This window comes from Microcaecilia unicolor, chromosome 7 (genome assembly GCF_901765095.1).
Source record: "Microcaecilia unicolor chromosome 7, aMicUni1.1, whole genome shotgun sequence".
NCBI lineage: Eukaryota > Metazoa > Chordata > Amphibia > Gymnophiona > Siphonopidae > Microcaecilia > Microcaecilia unicolor.
In genome coordinates this window covers 181,974,951-181,994,903 of record NC_044037.1, presented here as the reverse complement: position 1 = coordinate 181,994,903, position 19,953 = coordinate 181,974,951, and the positions used below count along the sequence as shown (strand labels likewise).

General features: G+C 43.2%; 1 protein-coding gene across 1 annotated transcript in view; it reads left to right on the top strand.

The window, feature by feature from the left end:
• The window catches only part of TSPEAR (thrombospondin type laminin G domain and EAR repeats), a 149,991-nt gene that overhangs the window by 93,750 nt on the left and 36,288 nt on the right, over positions 1 to 19,953 (top strand). The window contains exon 7 of the mRNA XM_030209633.1: positions 9,117 to 9,349. Within this exon, the coding sequence (XP_030065493.1) occupies positions 9,117 to 9,349 (233 nt within the window). The remainder of the gene's footprint in view (positions 1 to 9,116; positions 9,350 to 19,953) is intronic.

The window sequence follows — 19,953 nt, the reverse complement described above, 5'->3', positions numbered from 1 at the left end:
CCTCTTCTTGCGTTGACGCGGGCCGGGGATCGTGGGGACAGTCAGAGCTTGCACGGGGAAGGGGCGAGATGGATCGGCGGAGCGGGTGGGATATTCATGATGTGCAGGCTCTCAGCCAGTCAGCCTTCCCTACCCGAGAGCAATGCAACTTCCTGTTCCGCACGGGAGGGGCCGTCAAAGTAGGGAAGGGAAGGCTCAACGTTCAAGGCTGGTTACAATGGTTGTCTGAGGTGTTCCCACTTCCTTCCCAGACCCAGACCATAATAATTCAAGAAGAGGAAATTGTGGCACGCAGCGCACATTGGATTTCAGGAGAGGTAGGTGCTGACTCTGAAGGTTTAAGTCAAAATAAAAAAAATAATATTTTGTTTCATGCAGATCTCTTTTTGTTTAAACATAACTAAATGGGCTATAAGCCCCTAATGCTCTGGGTTCCTATATTTTGTTTGTGATGACTTATACTGTGCCAAAATTGAAATTTGAAAACTGTTTTCTCTATCTGATCATTAATAAAAGGAGCTCATTGTGAATTTCCACCCTAAAAGGATGTTTTGTGGCTGTATATGACATGAGAATTGTGATATGATCTCTTGTTTCATATTGTTGACGGTCTGTGATGTTGTCCATTTGGGTGGTATATGGTGTATTAGGGTCTGCCCAGTGTAATATTTATGGTACAGTAAGGTTCTGAGTGTGTTTTTGCACAAAGTTGTGCATAGTGTTTTGCAGTTGAGCGATTGTGGTTAGTATATGCTTTGAGCAACCACTTTATCCTTTGACATATGATACATATCTAATATCTAAATTTAATAAAAGGTATTAATTGTGACTTACATTTTTATTTTTATTTTTTTTCTGTGTGTTATCAGACAATTATGGATTTAAGCTCCACCCCTGGCCCCGCCCCTAACCCCGCCCCTTTAGCCTCCCCAAACAGTTGGGCCACCGACCGCCTATGAAAACAGGGCACACTCTGACCCAGTTAGCAGGGGGAAAAGCACCAGGGGAGTAGAGCCCACTACTCTACACCCACCACAATGCATTGCTGATGTGACTCTGCAGTGCACCTAACAGAAAAGGTATCACACTCATCCGAGAGCCACATCACAACCAGGGAAAGGCTGTCAGAGGATAGAACACATTCTGCTGTCATGGAGGTGGGTACGGCATTTGAGGCTGGCATACAGGCTGGCAAAAAAGGTTTTTAGTTTTATTGTTTTAGTGTGGGAGGGGGTTGGTGATCACTGGGGGAGTACGGAGAGGTCATCCCCGATTCCTTCCGGTGGTCATCTGATAAGTTGGGGCACCTTTTTGAGGCTTGGTTGTGAAAATTAAAGGACCAAGTAAACCTGGCGAAATACTGCTGTACGCCGCTTTTTTTTTTCATTATCCACGAAAGCCGGCCATCTGGTAGCCACACCCATGCCCGCCCATGTCCCGCCTTCGCTACGCCGCCGACACGCCCCCTTGAACTTTCACCGGCGAGGCGACGGGAAAGCGGCGATGCTGTCAAAAAAGCAGCTTTCGATTATATCGATTTCGCTGCTTTTAAGAAATCGCCTGCCATCTCCCGATTTATGTCGGGAAATGGCCGGCGATCAGTTTCGAAAATAAGCTTGCAAGCCTCAAAAAGGTACCCGAACTGACCAGATGACCTCCGGAGAGAATCGGGGATGACCTCCCCTGACTCCCCCAGTGGTCACTAACCACCTCCCACCCCGAAAAAAACAACTTTAAAAACTTTTTTTCAAAATACAAAAAAAGGAAATCAAGTACTTGTGAAGAGAGTGCTAACTTTCTCTAAGGCTACTAGATGTTCTTTTGGACGCTATAAAGGCCGAGAGCTGAGAAGGATCTAAAAAGACATATTTAACAGAGTCAATCCTAACAACACATTTGCATGGGTATCTCAGAAAGAAAACACCTCCCAACTGTTGAATTGCTGGTCTCATAATAAGGAACTGTTTTCGCTTACGTTGAGTCTCTCTAGAGAGATCAGGAAACAAGGAAATTTTTTAAACCCAAAAACAGGATCTTGGATCTCCTTATTGTTAGGACTTGAGTATTGTATCAGAAAATATTTTCTTTAACATAATGTTTTTTTTTTTTTTTTTTTTTTTTTTTTCTTATTGTTTCTTTCCTATGATATAATGCTATCCGTCAAGTTATATCTTGAATAATTATATCTTGAATAATTGTTTGTAAAAATTTATAAATAAATAAATAAAAAAAAAAAAAAAAAACTTTTTTTGCCAGCCTGAAATGTCATAGTCAGGCCCATCGTAGCAGTATGCAGGTCCCTGGGGGTGGGGGTGGGGGGGAGGTATGTATGTGTCAGCAGAGGCATAGCGAAGGCGTGGACGTCTTTCTTTCAAACATTTTGGATGTCCTGAACTGCCTCTCCCCCACAGGGCCAGCCAAGTTTCAAGGGAGTGGAGGAGTGGCCTAGTGGTTAGAGCACTGGTCTTGCAATCCAGAGGTGGCCAGTTCAGATTCCACTGTTGCTACTTGTGATCCAAATAAATAAAGGGTGTCAGAGGCATAGCAAAAGCATTCACAAAAACATCCAGGCATGGGCATCCTTCTCACAGAAACAGCCACATTTTGGAGGTCTTTCACCTATACTCTTAAAAAAAAAAAGATGTCCCTGACAAGCACTTGGATGTTTTCACCTGGTATTTTTCTAAGGTTGTAGATAGCAATTTATTTATACACACAGCTTCTCTGCATGTATGAAGACATCTTTGGCATGCGCAGAGCAGCCACGCATAATGCTTGACTGCTCTGCACTGGCTTCCCCTCCTTAGGAAGGAAATCGTGTGTAAATGAGCTAACAGTGAGCAGCTCATTTGCATGCAATTTCCTTCATGCATGCCCGTTCCTTTCCGAATCGCTAAGGGAAGGGCTTTTTCCATTCAGTTAGTGCATCAGTTAGTCCACTGCAGTGCCTTTTAGGGTGCGCGGTTGGTGTCCTGGCATGTCAGGGGGACCAGTGCACTACGAATGCTGGCTCCTCTCATGACCAAATGAGTTGGATTTGGTCGTTTTTGAGATGGGCATCCTCGGTTTCCATTATCGCTGAAAACCGGGGACAACCATCTCTAAGGATGACCATCTCTAAGGTCGACCTAAATGTTAAGATTTGGGCGTCCCCAACCGTATTATCGAAATGAAAGATGGACGCCCATCTTGTTTCAATAATACGGGTTTTCCCACCCCTTCGCGGGGACGTCCTGTGAGGATGCCCTCAGGAAAACTTGGGCGCCCCGTTCGATTATGCCCCTCTTTGGATCCGAATAAGTTAAAGGAGTGCTGCCAAATATCTTCCCATGTGGGACCACGACACTACTTATCAATGGGTGTCGATGATATCCATTCCCATCAGCCCATCTTCAAACTTTTCATCAGGGTTTCCTCAAGGAGGTGGGCATTTGAAAATATATTCTCTTTGTCTATTGAGAAATGCTTTATTTATTTGGATTTTGCTCATATCTTTTCTGTAGTAGCTCAAGGTGAGTTACATGCAGGTACGCTGGGTATTTCTGTTTGTGGAGGGCTTAGTTTGTAACTGAGGTAAAAAAGGGTTAAATGACTTGCCCAAGATCACAAGGAGCAGCAGTGGGATTTAAACCGGGCACTTCTGCTTATCAAGACCAGTGTCTAACCACTAGGCCACTCCGCCACCCTTTTGACTTGAAGTATGTGGCTCTTCTCCCCCATCCTTTTTCCCATTTCTGTCACAAGCTTGGATAGAGGCGGACAGTAGCAGAGAAAACAAACAAACAAACACCAGAATGATGAGGAAGGCCGCTTCAGAGGTCTCCAGGGGCCGCTATTGGCCCCTGGGCCTTACATTGAAGAGCACCGCAACACTGCATTTATGAGAAATAAACAGAAGGAAATAAAGGGAGAGGAAAAATTATAATTTAGAACAAAGGAGAGTCAGGGAGAAACAGCATAAGGGGAGGGAAGTTCTATACTATACTCTTCTCATTCTTTCATAAATCTACAGCTCGGTCAGAAAGAAAGTAATAGGAGTTGATCTTGCAGAGTGGGTGGGAGGGCCAGGGAAAAACAGTATACTTTTAGCAGAGACTTACATTTTTCAAAAGGCAATTGTAGACGGTGATATAAGGGAAAACCACCCTCTTCCCCACAAAAGTACAAGAGATCTTAGAAAAAGGATTAAAGGTATTCAGTATTAAAGGTAATCAGGTTGGCAAAGATGCTGGTCGAAGAATGACAGCTAAGGCAGTACGACTTTCAGGTTCTCGCTCTTTTTGGCTTTGTTTGTGGCTTGAAAGGGTTTACGGTTTTAAATTCCTTCTTGTTTTCCTTATTTCTTAACCTCAGTGTGAAATATATCTCCTTTTATCTATGTCTTACTTGTACAACTTGTACATTTTTAAAAATAATTTTCAAGAACAGAAAGTAAATAAATAAATAGATTAAAAGGGGGCACACAAGGAGGATGAAACCTACAGGATGATTATTCTGACTGCAGTGGTAGGAAAATTAATGAAGGCTGTACCAAAGGAAAGGATAGTGCAGTATTTTGTGCCGTTTTAAAAAATTTACTGTAACTCCCTTTGATATGTTATTGAAAGGTGTGATATAGAATAAAGGAGATGAAGTACTTTTTGAATCCAACGAGTTGCAGGATCTGCGACAGCATGGTTTTACCAGAGGAAAATTGTGCTAAATCTAATTTCTCTGACTGAGTCACCAGGCAATTAGATCAGGTGCATATATTGAATGTGGTATACTTTGATTTCAGCTCAGCTTTTGACACTGTTCATAAATAAACTGAATAATCTGGCAGTTGGTCTCAAGGTGGGGAACTGTACTAGGCTACAGCCATAAATCTCTCATCCTTGGGTTTCAGTTCACCTCTTTATAACCATTCATGTGTCTGAGTTTGTTCCACATTTGGTTCCTGGACTAACACTTTTCCCCCAATATTCAGCTGGCTGCAGTGAGCATTTTGCTATCTGCTGCCGGCATTATTCCTGGATATTCAATATCAGACCCTGTTTGGGCTTCGGCATTAAATGTCCGGTATTTTCTGAGCAGCTAGCATATAGCCAGTTTAAGTCAATATTCAGCCCTTGCCCGCATAAGTCAAACCGCCTTTTATGCAGCCCAATTTAAGCAATTTACTTACGCGATAAGGGCCTGAATATTGGCACTTAGCCCGACTCTGTCCCTGGAAACTTACCTGCTTATAATCGAAAGAGAAAAATGCCTATATTGCGACCCAAATCGGGAGATGGGCGTCTTTCTCCCGTGGGTGCCCAAATTGGTATAATCGAAAGCCGATTTTGGGCGTTTCCAACTGCAATCCATTGCGGAAACGGGTAAAGTTGACGGGGGCGTGTTGAAGGTGTGGTGAAGGTGGAACTGGGGCGTGGTTATCGGCCGAGGAGAGATGGGCGTCTTTAGCTGATAATCGAAAAAAAGGTGTTTTTACCGCGATTTTGGGTCACTTTTTTGGACCCTTTTTTTCACGAACAAGTCCCCAAAAAGTGCCCCAACTGACCAGATGACCACTGGAGGAAATCGGGGATGACCTCCCCGGACTCCCCCAGTGGTCACTAACCCCCTCCCACAAAAAAAAAACACTTTAATAACTTTTTTTCTAGCCTCTATGCCAGCCTCAAATGCCGTACCCACCTCTATGACAGCAGAATGTGTTCTATCCTGTGACAGCCTTTCCCTGGTTCTGATGTGGCTCTCGGGTGAGTGTGACACCTTTCCTGTTATGCGCACTGCAGAGTCACATCAGCAATGCATTGTGGTGGGTGTAGGGTATTGGGCTCCGTGATTCCACTAGCTTGTGGCAAATGCTCATGATATTGGTAGTTGGTAGGCTCTACTCCCATGGTGCTTTTCCCCCTGCTTACTGGGTCAGAGTGTGCCCTGTTTTGTTTCCGGTAGTCCATGAGGTAGTGGCCATTTTTGTATGCCAGTTTTAGATCCCTTTCACATGTTAGCCATGTTACAGAACTTAGTTCTTACATTGAATGTGGCTGAAAGAGGGCATTGTACACCATTCTGCCGGCTCTGACCTACTGCTCATCTCAGTACCAGGGAGACTCGTTGCCAGTGGGGCACAACCTCTGATCTGCAGTTAACTGTGAGTAAGCATGCTTATTCCAATAAAGGACGTTTTCGGAGAGATTAGTCTTCAGGTGTCAACTGGTGTGCCAATGTTATATAGCAGCAACAAGTCCTAGAGGCCTGCGTGTTTGCAGGTCCCTGGAGCACTTTTAGTGGGTACTGCAGTGCATTTCAGCCAGGTGGACCCAGGCCCATTCCCCCCTACCTGTAACACTTGTGCTGGTAAATGGGAGGTCTCCAAAACCCACTGTACCCACATGTAGGTGCCCCCTTCACCCCTAAGAGCTATGGTAGTGTTGTACCTGCATCCAGTATTTGCAGTGTGGTTATTTTGTCCATGTTCTTGCTCTTCCATATCTTAGTGGTTCATAAAAGTACTACTTGCTATTACGATCCTCCTTCATATTTCCTTGCTACACTTATTATCTTGATTTGTCACATTTCCCAGATATACAAATTGGTCTACACCAGTGGTTCCCAAACATGGTTCTGGAGGCACCCCAGCCAGTCAGGTTTTTAGGATACCCACAATGAATATTCATGAAAGAGGAGATTTGCATGCAGTGGAGGTACTGCATGGAAATCTCTCTCATGAATATTCATTGTGAATATCCTGAATAATAAGTTAGAGGAATATGGTGGGCAACAGAGAGATCCAAGATAATTTGAACAGTCATGGACAAGATTGAAGCAAGGAAACTGGAGATGTTTGGCTATATCTTTAGGATGGAAGATGAAGAGTTGCTAAAAACAATGATTCTTAGAAGACACAAAAAGAAGTTGGTTGGGTGATACCTGGGAGTGGACTGACTGGACACCCAAAGTGCAGTACACGTGACTCAGAACAGAAAAAGATCTTCGGCAAGAAGTGGTTCCCACAATTGGATCCAATGGTCCATAATGATGCTGCTACTGTTAAGAAGGCCTGGAGGCCTGTATTGGTAGCTCCATATATATATATATATATATAATCTGTTTCTATGAGAAACTATATGACCAAAGATATGTACTTTAAAATGGGGCAGGATTTGGAGCATCACAGAGGGGTAGGATAAAATTTATAAAAAGAATGGCAAAATTAAGCCACTATCCATCTAACTTATACGTTTCTGAACACAGTACAAACAGGTACAGCATTTAAGGGGGCAATGCTACAACTGGGCACTGTGAGGGAGTAGGTGGTATAGTGAAAAGCACTACCTCACTGATATTGCAAATAAGCCACTTTGCAGCAGGGGGATCTAGCTCATGAGTGTGAAGAGTGAGCCACCTTAGGGGAGTCAAGGGGGCGGGGCTCAGGCAGGGATGAGTTTAAATAACCTGGATCAGAGAGGCCCTGAGGCAAGAGATCTTGAGGGCAAGGATCCTCACAAGGTGATCTGGCTATCCGTAGAGCTTACGTAAATGCAAGCGCCTAAATGCAGGAGGAACATGTATAATGTAGTATTTTGTAAGTTACATGTGTAAGCGGGAGTCTATGTCTTGCCCTTGTTTTGCCCATGCGTTCACCCCCCTTGCAAATACATTTTGTGAGTTAAGTGGGAATTTGCAGAACAGCACTTAGGTGCCCTACTGAGAATTTTGTGGGTAAGTGTGTACTTATGTGCGACTGCGTAAGTGCTCATATTCTAAGTATTTACATATGCAATGGGTGTGTAAACGTCAACACTTTAATGTTATGGCAGCATTTTCAGTGTTCAGGCTTGAATGTAAAGTCTGGCTGAAATCTGCATAAGGTTATACAGTTAAAATATCTGAATAAATTTATGCATCAAGCATACTGCTGAGCCCTGACCTCATTGGATATGATGACAGATAAAGGCAACTAGGTCTATATTTAGTGGAATAGGGCCTCAAGATTTGGTTATTTGGGAAGCTGGTTAACATAGAAATTATTACAGGTTAACTATGGTCGAATCTCAGCTATATTTGCACCGATTCTTGGATGGGCTATAGCATATCTTTGTTACAAGGTTATCTTCCCCAGCAGGGCAATGGGGCTGCTTTGGAGTATGATTTTTATTTTTACTTTTTTTTTTATTGTAGTTATTGTGGTATTTTGGCTTATGGTTTTCCTTTAATCATTTTATTATATGTTATCTCTTTATATTATTCTTGTTATATGTTATTTATTATTTATATTTATGTTTATTAAAAAACCTTGCTATACCGCATGTACCAAACCAGTGGATCCAAGCGGTATACAAAACTAAATAAAAGCCAAGAAAGGAACGCCATTAAAAAATAGGAAAGAAACACCAAAAAATCATACTCGCAAATCAGCAAGACAATCAATCATTCTAAAAAAACTCACACATACTAAACAATAAAACAAACAACATTCAGCCAATGAGGACAAGGAACCAGGAGACCACCCCAGAGAACCGAGTTATCTGTATAATCTCATTTGTTTTACTTTAATTTTTTTATGTGCAACACGTCAATATTTTAATCCTTTTTTCTGCTATATCAAATATGATAAACCATAAACCAGAAAACTACAAACATTTGTAAGGTCCATGGATAGAAGTTTGTCATCAGTTTGTTTTAAAGTGAAAGCACGTGTGTACATTTAAAAAAAAATAATATCTAAGGGAAATGTACCCACAGGGGTTTTTACTTGATTTTCTTACAGGTAATTTTTTCTGGCCAGAACAATGCAAAACTATATTTAAAATATGCAAAATTGTTTGTATTATTTTATTTCCTTCCCCAGCTTAGCCCTGCTCCAGGAACACCTCCTTGAAAATCTGGGTAAATGTACATGCCTTGTGGGAAAACACGCTTGTTTTTATTGACATACAGGGTAGGTAAGTTTCATAATGCCATTTTCCCCTTGGCAAAAATAGACATTTATACGGATAAATGGCTTTTGAAAATTGCCTTCCTTACTTCAGTTACTACAACAAACAAATGTCTTGGGAAGATGCTATTTATAAAAGCAATGTTCAATCAGTTAAATTAATTTTGCACATTGATCTTTTCTCATTTTATAGCTAAAAAGAGACTGGACTATGTAGAAGAATACCAGAATCTAGTTACTACCTCAGAAACGATGGGTCTAGAGACCTTTGTAATCCCAAAGGTTGGACTCTTTATGGCAACAGCCAACAGAAAAACTCAGCCAGGTTCAGCTATTTATAAATGGACTGATGGAAGATTTGAGCCCTACCAATACATTACAACATATCAAGCACAAGCCTGGAGATATTTCACAATAGGAAAAAGAGTAAGTAATTTATGACATCTAAGTTCTTCTAGTGAATTGAGTGCTAGAGGTACTGGATTGGCTGCAGTAGAGAGGCTGAAATCTTTTATTTATCATGTCTTTCAAAGTGGAGTGAAGGAATAGCCCAGTGGCCAGAGAAGCAGTCTAAGAACCAAGGAATCTAGGGGTTTTATCCCCCTGGCCCACCAGTGTTTAAGACGGTAGCTCCTGTAGGGGATCTAAGGCAATGTGGGGGTAGGGGGCATGGACCTTTTGTGTGATGGGGTGGGTGTGGCTTGATATTGGGGGTTCTGGAGCTAGGAGGGGGGGGGCCAGTAAAGCCTTTGGGAGGGAGGTGAACCTGGAGCTGGGGGGCCAGTAAGGCTTTTGGGGGTAGGCGTAAGCCATGAAGGGCCTGCTCTTCTGGCCTGGGAGCATTAGGCTGCAGCTTTACGACTCAATGCTCCTGAGCAGTAAAATAACTCCAGCTAAAAGTTGGGGTTATTTTGACCATGATTGGTTGACCCTAGCTTGACTCACATTATGGTATTTACATAGCAATGAGAAGCAAATCATGCTTTTGAATGTTTTGCATCTCATTACTATGTAACTGGTGACAGCTTAAATATCATCGTAGTAAATTGTGTCAAGCAGCATTAGGTTCCTTTAAGTCGCCTTAAGGGGCAAGTAACGTGACTTAAAGCCTTAACACAGCTTGATAACTTCCCTCCTCAGTCTGCTACTAGTTAAGGAAGTGTATAAAGTTAGACCTGCAAATAAGGCTTTCATAACTTTATCTACCAAGCTAACCGGGCACAAGTCTGAATAATGGCTGGGGCCCAGTTAAGTTCTGGGTAACCTCTCTGAACAGTATTTTCAATTCTGGAGCCTGGACATGACCTGGCATTGAATATATGGGCTTGTGATAGCGTGAGCAAGGGTTGAGGGTGGGCCTTCAGATTATATAGCCAGACAGCGTAACAAAACTAAAGTAAAACTTATTAAACACAAAAGCAGAGGCCTGTGTTTCAACTAAAGATGTAAAGGTGAAATTCTCAATTGAAACATAGAATATGATGGCATATTATGCTATAAAATCTGTCTAGACTTTTTGATAATCTATTTGGTGCAATGCCATAGACCTCACTTTTTCTAAACCAGGATTCCTCTGTACTTATTCCATGCTTTCTTTTTTGACTCTTATTTTAGAAGCATCTCCAGATGTAAATAGCAGCATACCAGGCCGCCGAGCGACTAGGCTGGGCCTGGGGCGAGGCCGCCCCGCCTCCGCCCCCCCCCCGCCGCTGCCGCCCCGTCACTCCCTCTGCTGCTGTCGCCCCCTGTCGCTCCCCCCACCGCTGCAGTCTGCGGTCTTACCTGCCTGCCTCCATGGCTCCAGGCACCCTGCATTCAAGGCGGCAGTCGCAGATCGTCTCTCTTCTGGCCTTCCCTCCCTGTGTCCTGTCCTTGTCTGATGTAACTTCCAGTTTCCGCGAGGGCGGGACACGGAGGCAAGGCCCGAAGAGAGGTGATCTGTGACTGCCGCTTCGAATGCAGGGGGCCCAGAGCCGAGGAGGCAGGTGAGACCGGGAACTGCAGCGCTGGTGGTCTGACCCCGGTGCCGGGCCCCCCTTGGAGGCCAGGGCCGGGGAATATTGCCCCCCTGCCCCCCCTCTCGGCGGCCCTGACAGCATATACATGTATAGATTGACTATTGGGCTAATTTTCGAAAGAGAAGGGCGCCCATCTTTCGACACAAATCGCAAGATGGGCGTCCTTCTCCCAGGGTCACCCAAATCGGTATAATCGAAAGCCGATTTTGGGCACCCTCAACTGCTTTCCGTCGTGGGGACAACCAAAGTTCCCGGGGGCGTGTCGGAAGCATAGCGAAGGTGGGACTGGGGTGTGCTTAACACCTGAGGCGTCCTTGGCTGATAATGGAAAAAAGAAGGGTGTCCCTGACGAACACTTGGCCGACTTTACTTGGTCCTCTTTTTTTACAACCAAGCCACAAACGTGTGCCCTAAATGACGAGATGACCACCGGAGGGAATCGGGAATGACCCCCCCTCTACTCCCCCAGTGGTCACTAACCACCTCCCACCCTAAAAAAAATGTTTTTTGAAATATTTTTTCCAGCCTCTATGCCAGCCTCAAATATCATACCCAGCTTCATGACAGCAGTATGCAGGTCCCTGGAGCAGTTTTAGTGGGTACTGTAGTGCAGTTCAGGCAGGCGGACCAAGGCCCAACCACCTCCTACCTGTTACACTTGTGGTGGTAAATGTGAGTCCTCCAAAACCCACCACAAACCCACTGTACGCACATCTAGATGCCCCCCTTCATCCCTAAGGGCTATGGTAGTGGTGTACAGTTGTGGGGAGTGGGTTTTGGGGGGGGTTGGGGGGCTCAGCACACAAGGTAAGGGAGCTATGCACCTGGGAGCTTTTTCTGAAGTCCACTGCAGTGCCCCCTAGGGTGCCTGGTTGGTGTCCTGGCATGTGAGAGGGACCAGTGCACTACGAATGCTGGCTCCTCCCACGACCAAGGGGCTTGGATTTGGTCATTTCTGAGATGGGCGTCCTCGGTTTCCATTATCGCCGAAAATCTGGGCAACCATCTCTAGGGATGACCATCTCTAAGGTTGATGTAAATGTGGAGATTTGGGTGTCCCTGACCGTATTATCGAAACGAAAGATGGCTGCCCATCTTGTTTCGATAATACGGGTTTCCCCGCCCCTTCGCGGGGACGTCCTGCGAGGACGCCCTCAGGAAAACTTGGGCGCCCCATTCGATTATGCCCCTCTATATGTGCAAATAGCAATTTGGGGAAGCTACTATTTACCTGTAGATATGCAGAGATTTGAAGGGAACATGGATTTGGCAAGCCCAAAATATAGACATTTCCCATTTTACAAAGGGAATACACATATATGCCAAAGATTTTCTATGTTGTTTTTTATACCTATCCTGAGAGTGCCAGCTGAGACGGGTGCAAAAGTTGACTGAACCTCTTCCCCCCCTCTCCCCCTGTACTTCCCCCAACATTAGCAGACCCCCTTTCACTTTTACCTCAGAATCCTAGATCCCCCTGATATCATCACACACCCCTCCTTGAACCCCCTCGTCATCATGGCTACCTACCTTGCAGAGACCCTCTTCCCAGCAGCTTCTAGGGATTCTCCCATTTTGTGATCCCCAGGTGCTTCTGCTCCGTTGGGCACCAGATTGAAAATGGCGCCTCTGACCCTAGTTGTAGTCTCACCACAAAGCCCTTATGTGGCAGCCTGACTTCTAGTTGTACTACTGCAAGACTATTGCTAGGGGCTGCAGCAGCCATTTTGAGCCTGGAACTGTCATGGGCAGGAATGATTGGGGATCATTCCTGCCCATCTTATCCTAGACAACCTGGGTCCATTATGGGAGGCCTGGGGGGTCTACAGGGAGAGGTGAGGGGGTCCTTTGGGAGAGGGGATACAGATCTTTGGCAGGGAAAGGGGGTAGGGCTTGAGTAATGGGGTATCTGTTAGGGGGAAGGGGATGGGGAAGTCATTGTTTTCTAGTGACGGCCCCTTTAAAATGCTACTAAGGAGCATTGGGTCATGTACTACTAGGATGGCAAAATAATACTAGCTTTAAGCTGGTGTTTTTTTCCTTTCTAAGAATAATGCAGCTCGTGGTGTTCACCGCAGGCTGTGTTAAGCGATTTACATTATGAGTTTTTTTGCCTACATTTGTCTGCTTTACATCTCATTGTTGAATCCTGTTTTAATTTAAACTAATGTGTGTTATAGTAATATAATGCATGTTATTGCTTTTTAATATGTGTTAAAGGGAAAACTACATGTGTTGCTATAATGCACCTTAATAACTACAACCCTTAATTGCTTAATATTTGGATTGGTTTAGCTGCTCTTAATTAAACTATAATTTTCTTACATCTAACTGAACTATCAAAATGACTTTTATTGAATGCAATAGTTGTGTTGCCTGAACCCTAATGCATGTAATTTCATGTCATTTTATTCCCAAAGTGACAGGAAAAACTCTGAATTCTTTTTTCATGTGTTGTTAATAGTGTACACTCTTCCAAAATAGTGCACACTATCTGTTAAGAGGGCACATTTTCCCACAATAGTATTGCCATGAATGCACTATTGGGAAAGAGTGTACCCTCTTTACAAATGATGCACACTTCTTGCATGAAATGCATACCCTTTCTGAAATAGTATGTAGTCTTAATGATATTGCTCCCATAGGGGGCCTTTTAATAAGGTGCGGTAAAAATTGGCCTTAGATTGCCCTTATGTGGGGTTTTCCTGCACCCTGCCATTCTTACCGCAGACAGAAAATGGTCGATTTTTCATTTTTCAAATGAATGGCCAAGCGCTAATGTTGCAATTAGTGTGCATCCATTACCAAAAATTAGTAAGGTAAGGCATTGATGTGCTTGCCCTGATTTGCACTGTCATGCCCATTCTCTGCCCCCAGACACACCCCCTCCATGAAAAATAAATAGAAATATTCTTAGCGCATGCTTTGTGTGCGTACTTTGTGCTTTTACTGCAGGATGCTTCAGCGCATCCTGTGGTAAGTAGAGTTATACCGAATATCATATTTTACTATTTGACTGAATACAAACACCGAATATGAATTATGGGCATTGAACTTTAACATAAAAAATAATAGAAGAAGCAACATGAAAACAGAGCTCAAGGGCCCTGTTTACTAAGCCACGCTAGAGGCACGTTAGCATTTTTAGAGCGCGCTAACCGTGTAGATACCCATAATATTCCTATGGATGTCTACATGGTTAGTGCGTGCTAAGTTTTAGCATGCACTAAGAACATTAGTGCACCTTAGTAAACAGGGCACTGAGTGTTTATTTCAGTAGGATTTAGCACAGTAGAGCATCACGCATGTACAGTACACTTAGGATGTAAATTAACTTAAAATGATATGGAAAATGCCAATGACACTTCCCATGTTGTTTCTAACCCCCAAATGACAGGAAAATAACTGATGTTTTTTTGTGTGTTGTGCACACCATTTATCAATAGTCACACTATTAAAGGAATATTCCATTGCGTCCCCAGTTCAATCCAGAGACTTGTGGGTTATGTCCCTCAACCAGCAGATGGAGATAGGGAGAACTCCGAGATTGTATATTGGACCTTTGCAGCCAGCTTCATCTCAGTATTCTCTCTATCTAGCAGGTGGAGGACATACCTGTGCAGCTCTGATTGATCTGACTCTTAACCTGTTCCTTCGGGGGTTGTCAAGTCCTTTCTAGGGTTGAGGTACCGTGTGGTGGTATTGGGCATACCTGGTGGGGCCAGATCCCTCCCTCCCTCTCCCAGCCAGCCTCGCTAGCTAGTCCGCCTGGACACATTGGCACTTGGTCTGGGTTTGCCTGCTGCTCTCTCCTGCCTCTCCCCCCCAAAAAAAGAAGAAACTGAGCGTTTGCAGTGCTTCAGGCTTCCCTTAGACTGATTAGAAGAGCGCTGAGCCAGGAACGAATCTCCTTCACGGGGGAAGGCAGCACGCGGTGAGTTGGGACCGCTGTGGGGGGTCTGTTATGTCAAATCGCGGGAAGATTGTGAAAAACTACAAGAGGACCTTACGAGACTGGGAGACTGGGCGTCTAAATGGCAGATGATGTTTAATGTGAACAAGTGCAAAGTGATGCATGTGGGAAAGAGGAACCCAAACTATAACTATGTCATGCAAGGCTCAGCGTTGGGAGTCACGGACCGAGAAAGGGATCTAGGTGTCGTCGTTGATGATACCTTGAAAACTTCTGTTCAATGTGCTGCTGCAGCTAGGAAAGTGAATAGAATGTTGGGTATCATTAGGAAAGGGATGGAAAACAAAAATAAGGATATTATTCTGCCGTTGTATCACTACATGGTGCAACCGCACCTCGAATATTGTGTTCAATTCTGGTCGCCACACCTCAAAAAAGACATAGTGGAATTGGAAAAGGTGCTGAGAAGGGCAACAAAGATGATACAGGGGATGGGACGGCTTCCCTATCAGGATAGGCTGAAGAGGCTGGGGCTCTTCAGCTTGGAGAAAAGGCGGCTGAGGGGAGATATGATAGAGGTCTATAAGATAATGAGTGGAATGGAACGGGTCGATGTGGAGCGTCTACGCTTTCCAAAAATACTAGGACAATGGGGCATGCAATGAAGCTGCAGTGTGGTAAATTTAAAACGAATCGAAGGAAATATTTCTTCACTCAACGCGTAGTTAAACTCTGGAATTCGCTGCCGGAAAAGGTGGTTAAGGCAGTTAACTTAGCGGACTTCAAAAAAGGGTTGGACGGCTTCCTGGAGGAAAAAAGCCATAGAATGTTATTGAATGGATGAGGAAATACAGTATTTCTAGGATGGGTGGGACAAATTGCTTGTTCTTTTGGCCCCTGTCGGTGACAGGGTGCTGGGTTCGATGGACCCTTGGTCTGTCCCAGCATGGCGATGCTTATGCTTATGCTTACTTATTAATATCAACTGTGATTGCTACATATGATCAAGAGAAACAGATATATAAAACCATAAATTAATTGACATTCTGCCATTTTCCTTGTTTGGGATAATGATCCCCAGCAGATGCCATGTTGGAAAAATCAGTTTGAGCTTTACAGCAGGTTTTAACACTCAGAAAGCATTTGTTAGAAGTTCAGCATGACCCTTTCCTCAGCCTTCCCCAGGTGTTTTCTTTTCAAGATATTTGCTGCAAGTACAGTATTGTACTAATAATACCTTCCGTTGTCAGATTTTAAAGGTCAGTTTTCAAGGGGATCTATGTAGATAAAACAAAGTTGTTTACCTGTAACAGGTTAGGCATCTATTAGGGGAGGTGGGAGTGTTGTTATGACCTGTTATCCTTGAAAAACACCTGTTATAAGTAAGCAACTTTGCTTTTTCTGAGGACAAGAAGGATTAAGAAGCCCTAGCTACAAGTTGCTTTAAACAATAAAGGGGAAATGGGGGGGGGGGGGGGGGGGGGGGAGGGGGGAAACAACAGCTGATAATAGGGATGGGCTGTCATTTGCAATGATATAGGGAATCTCAAGTGGCATAGCCCATGTCATTAACAAACAAAAATGAGCAGAAAAAAACAAACATTTTAATAGTGTACTCTATTTACAAAGGGGTGCATAGTTCCTGCATGCAACATCAAGGTTCTCGGGGGTTGATGCCACTGATGCTAATACACTTGAATCTGATTTAGACGAGACAAATAGTTGCTTGTTATACTTTGGATGGCCATGAAGACCCCCTAGGTTTCATTTTTTAACAGGTGGCATAAGGACAGAGATCGTATTGGGCCCCAAAACACAACAAACACATACTATTTTATTTATTTATTTATTTATTGCACTTTTATCCCACATTTTTCCACCTATTTGCAGGCTCAATGTGGCTTACAAAGACCTGTTATGGCATCGCCATTCCAGGGTAAAAGATACAGTTGGTGTTATAAAGAGATCAAGGATAGCAGAGATTTGATTTGATTTGCTTACTTTATTTATTTTTTGTCTATTAGATTGTAAGCTCTTTGAGCAGGGACTGTCTTTCTTCTATGTTTGTGCAGCGCTGCGTACGCCTTGTAGCACTATAGAAATGCTAAATAGTAGTAGTAGTAGTAGTAGAAGAACTAAGCAGACAGTTATAGAAGGCGGCATTCAGAGTAGGGGTGGAGTTGTGAAGTGTTATACTTAAGCTATGGATTCTCATGGTAGGCCTTGTTGAAGAGATAGCTTTTCAGAGATTTACGAAAGTCCGTGATTTCGTTAATTGTTTTCAAATGTATTGGTAGTGCGTTCCAAAGCTGCGTGCTCATGTAGGAAAAGCTGGTAGCATGTGTTAGTTTGTATTTTTGGAAAGCGTAAACAGACGCTCCACATCGACCCGTTCCATTCCACTCATTATCTTATAGACCTCTATCATACTATGGGATTTGGTGTCCAATAGCTTCTTGCTACACCAGCTACATTGTTGAAGCCACTGGGAGAAGAATAACTGATGGCAAATTATGGCTTGATGGTAACCATTGTTGTCTTATTTATTTACTTATTTATAACCTGCACAATCTTAGAATTCTTGGCAGAGAACAATAAAACATATATGGTAAAAATACATATAAAACAAATGGACAAATAGCTCTAATCATAAAATTAAACCAAAACCATTTACCCTCCAGTACATCATAAGTACAGCAGGCTTGATTATAGCTCAAAGCACAGATGCTGGTGCAGGCCATGGCTGCACAAAAAAATAAAAATGTTTAAAAACACTTAACTAAGGGATCACTAAGAGAAATATTTAAATTGAAATACTACTCACACTGAAAGGAAAAACATGTAGATAAGAACTTGCATCTAGTGGACTCCACAGAAAAACCAGAACTGAGGTGGATTTCCACATTTTATCAGCACACCATTTGACAAAACATTAAAGCTTATTTAAAAATTCTCCTGTTTTCTTGCTATATCAAATATTACCCACTCTTGAGATTAATCATATCCTACTTGTCCTGAGAGAACAAATTATGGCCCTTGTTTTAGAAGAGCCCCCATATGCAAATAGAAGCTTTTACGCGTGTAGATTGATTGGCATATAGGTATAAATGCCATTTTACAAATGGGGCTATATAAAGGTGGGGAAGCTCACCACATCTAAACAGCAAGGGGGAATGGGCAGGGTGAGCCAAGCATACCGATATATATTCATCATTTTACAAGGGGAATACATGTGGATATGTATAAATATCTGTGTTGACATTTACACTTGCCCCGAGCCATACATAAGTGCCTGTTGGAATGTTGGCGGCAAAGGCCAAAGTCAAACCCCCCCTTTCCAATCCTACCACTCCAGTTATAAGCTCTCTGATCCCCTCTACTCCCTGTATGGCAACTGCTTTGATTCCCCCCCTCCCTATACAAGGACATCCACTACCCCCTAATCCCAACCCTGGCTCTTACCGGGGGTCCCCGGTGTCTAGAGGGAGCAGGAATGGTCCAGTCACTCTTACTTCATCAGTCCTGGGTTCAAAATGGTGCCAACAACTCCTAGCAGTAATCTCATGAGAATACCAAACATATTAAAAGCGAGGCTCCCCACTAGATACTAGTAATTGCCATGTTGGGGGTTTGGATGGGATTGGAAGGGGGTTGCCATATGTTTGTTTGTGTGTGAAGGAGGGGGATATTGGAAGACTTATAGTTAACAGGGGGGCTGGATGGTAGGTTGATGATGTGTGGAGTGAGTGTCAAGGCAGAAGCATAGTCAGGTTTTGACGACAGGAGGAACAGACCTTTTGTAAAACAGGCATTGGTGTGAGGCTGCAGGCCCAATCCTCATAGATGCCATGTCATTCAAAATCCATTTGGGGGAGCAGCCACTTCCCTTGCTCCCCCTCCTATATATGCATCTTGATATGTGGGCTGGCTGGTGTCAGGAGCAGTGTTTTCAAAAAGCTGCTCCACGGGGTAATGTTGCTGTTCCTGCTGTATGAAGATATCCTTAAATGTGCACTCCAGCATCTCTTTTACAAAAGCCTTTTTTTGTAAAATACTGTGGGAATTCTCCACATTCTGACCTAGACATGAATTCCCTGCTCCACTTACTATCTAACTCCCCTGTTTACAAAGCCGTGTGGCAATGCCGACACAATCCATTCAAAATGAATGGGATGTGTCGACAGTACCACATCGCCAGCCGCTAGCGTGGCTTTGTAAACAGGGGCCTAAATCTGCCTTTCTACCTGTGTAAATTGGCTATCTGAAATATCCAGTGTTGGTCAAAGTACTTAAGTAAAAATAAATGTATATTTTAATACTTAAGTAAAAGTAAAAGTACAATGAAGAACACATTAAAAATGTTACTTAAGTGAAAGTAAAAAGGTGACTGCCTAATATAAAACATTTTGAGTAAAAAGTAAAAGTACGGTAATTACAGTGAATGCAACTATTGTTAACATTTATTTTATTGCTCTACAATTTAATCTACTTCGCTTTTAGTAAAACTAAATTTTGAAAATGAATGTCACTCATGTGAGTGTACTTGTGAGCCATTAATCCAGTACAGCTAAAAAGAAGTTCCACAGCTGCACTAGCAGGAAGTAGATGGTTCAGTCTGATAAAAAATTCCTTCAAATCAGGCAAGGCTGCAGTACTACTGATGTCTTTTAACTGGGTCTGCAGGTGTTGATCAAAGGAATCTCTGTCTGAAACACTTGACTTCCTTATAGCAAAGAATGCTTTATCATCTTTGTTGTTATTATCATCTGCATTAGCAGTAGTGCTAATTCATCGCTTGTATCTTCATCTTCATTTTTGTTATCATTGTCATGCTGTCCAATTTCAGAGAAGGCTTTCATAGAGTTGAAATCATAGTCTGCTGACCTAACTATTTTTCATCTGATGGTAAACTCTCAATATCTTCAAGAACTGATACAATAATGTCAAATGTATGGAAACTCTTCAGTCTTAAGGCCAGATAAGCAGAATATCAATCCAGTGGATTGTCATGCCAATATAAAATTTTCCTTGGGATGTCCAGCAGTCTGTTGTGATAGAGGCATATGTCTGTTCATCAAGAATTGCAACCAGCTTCAGCT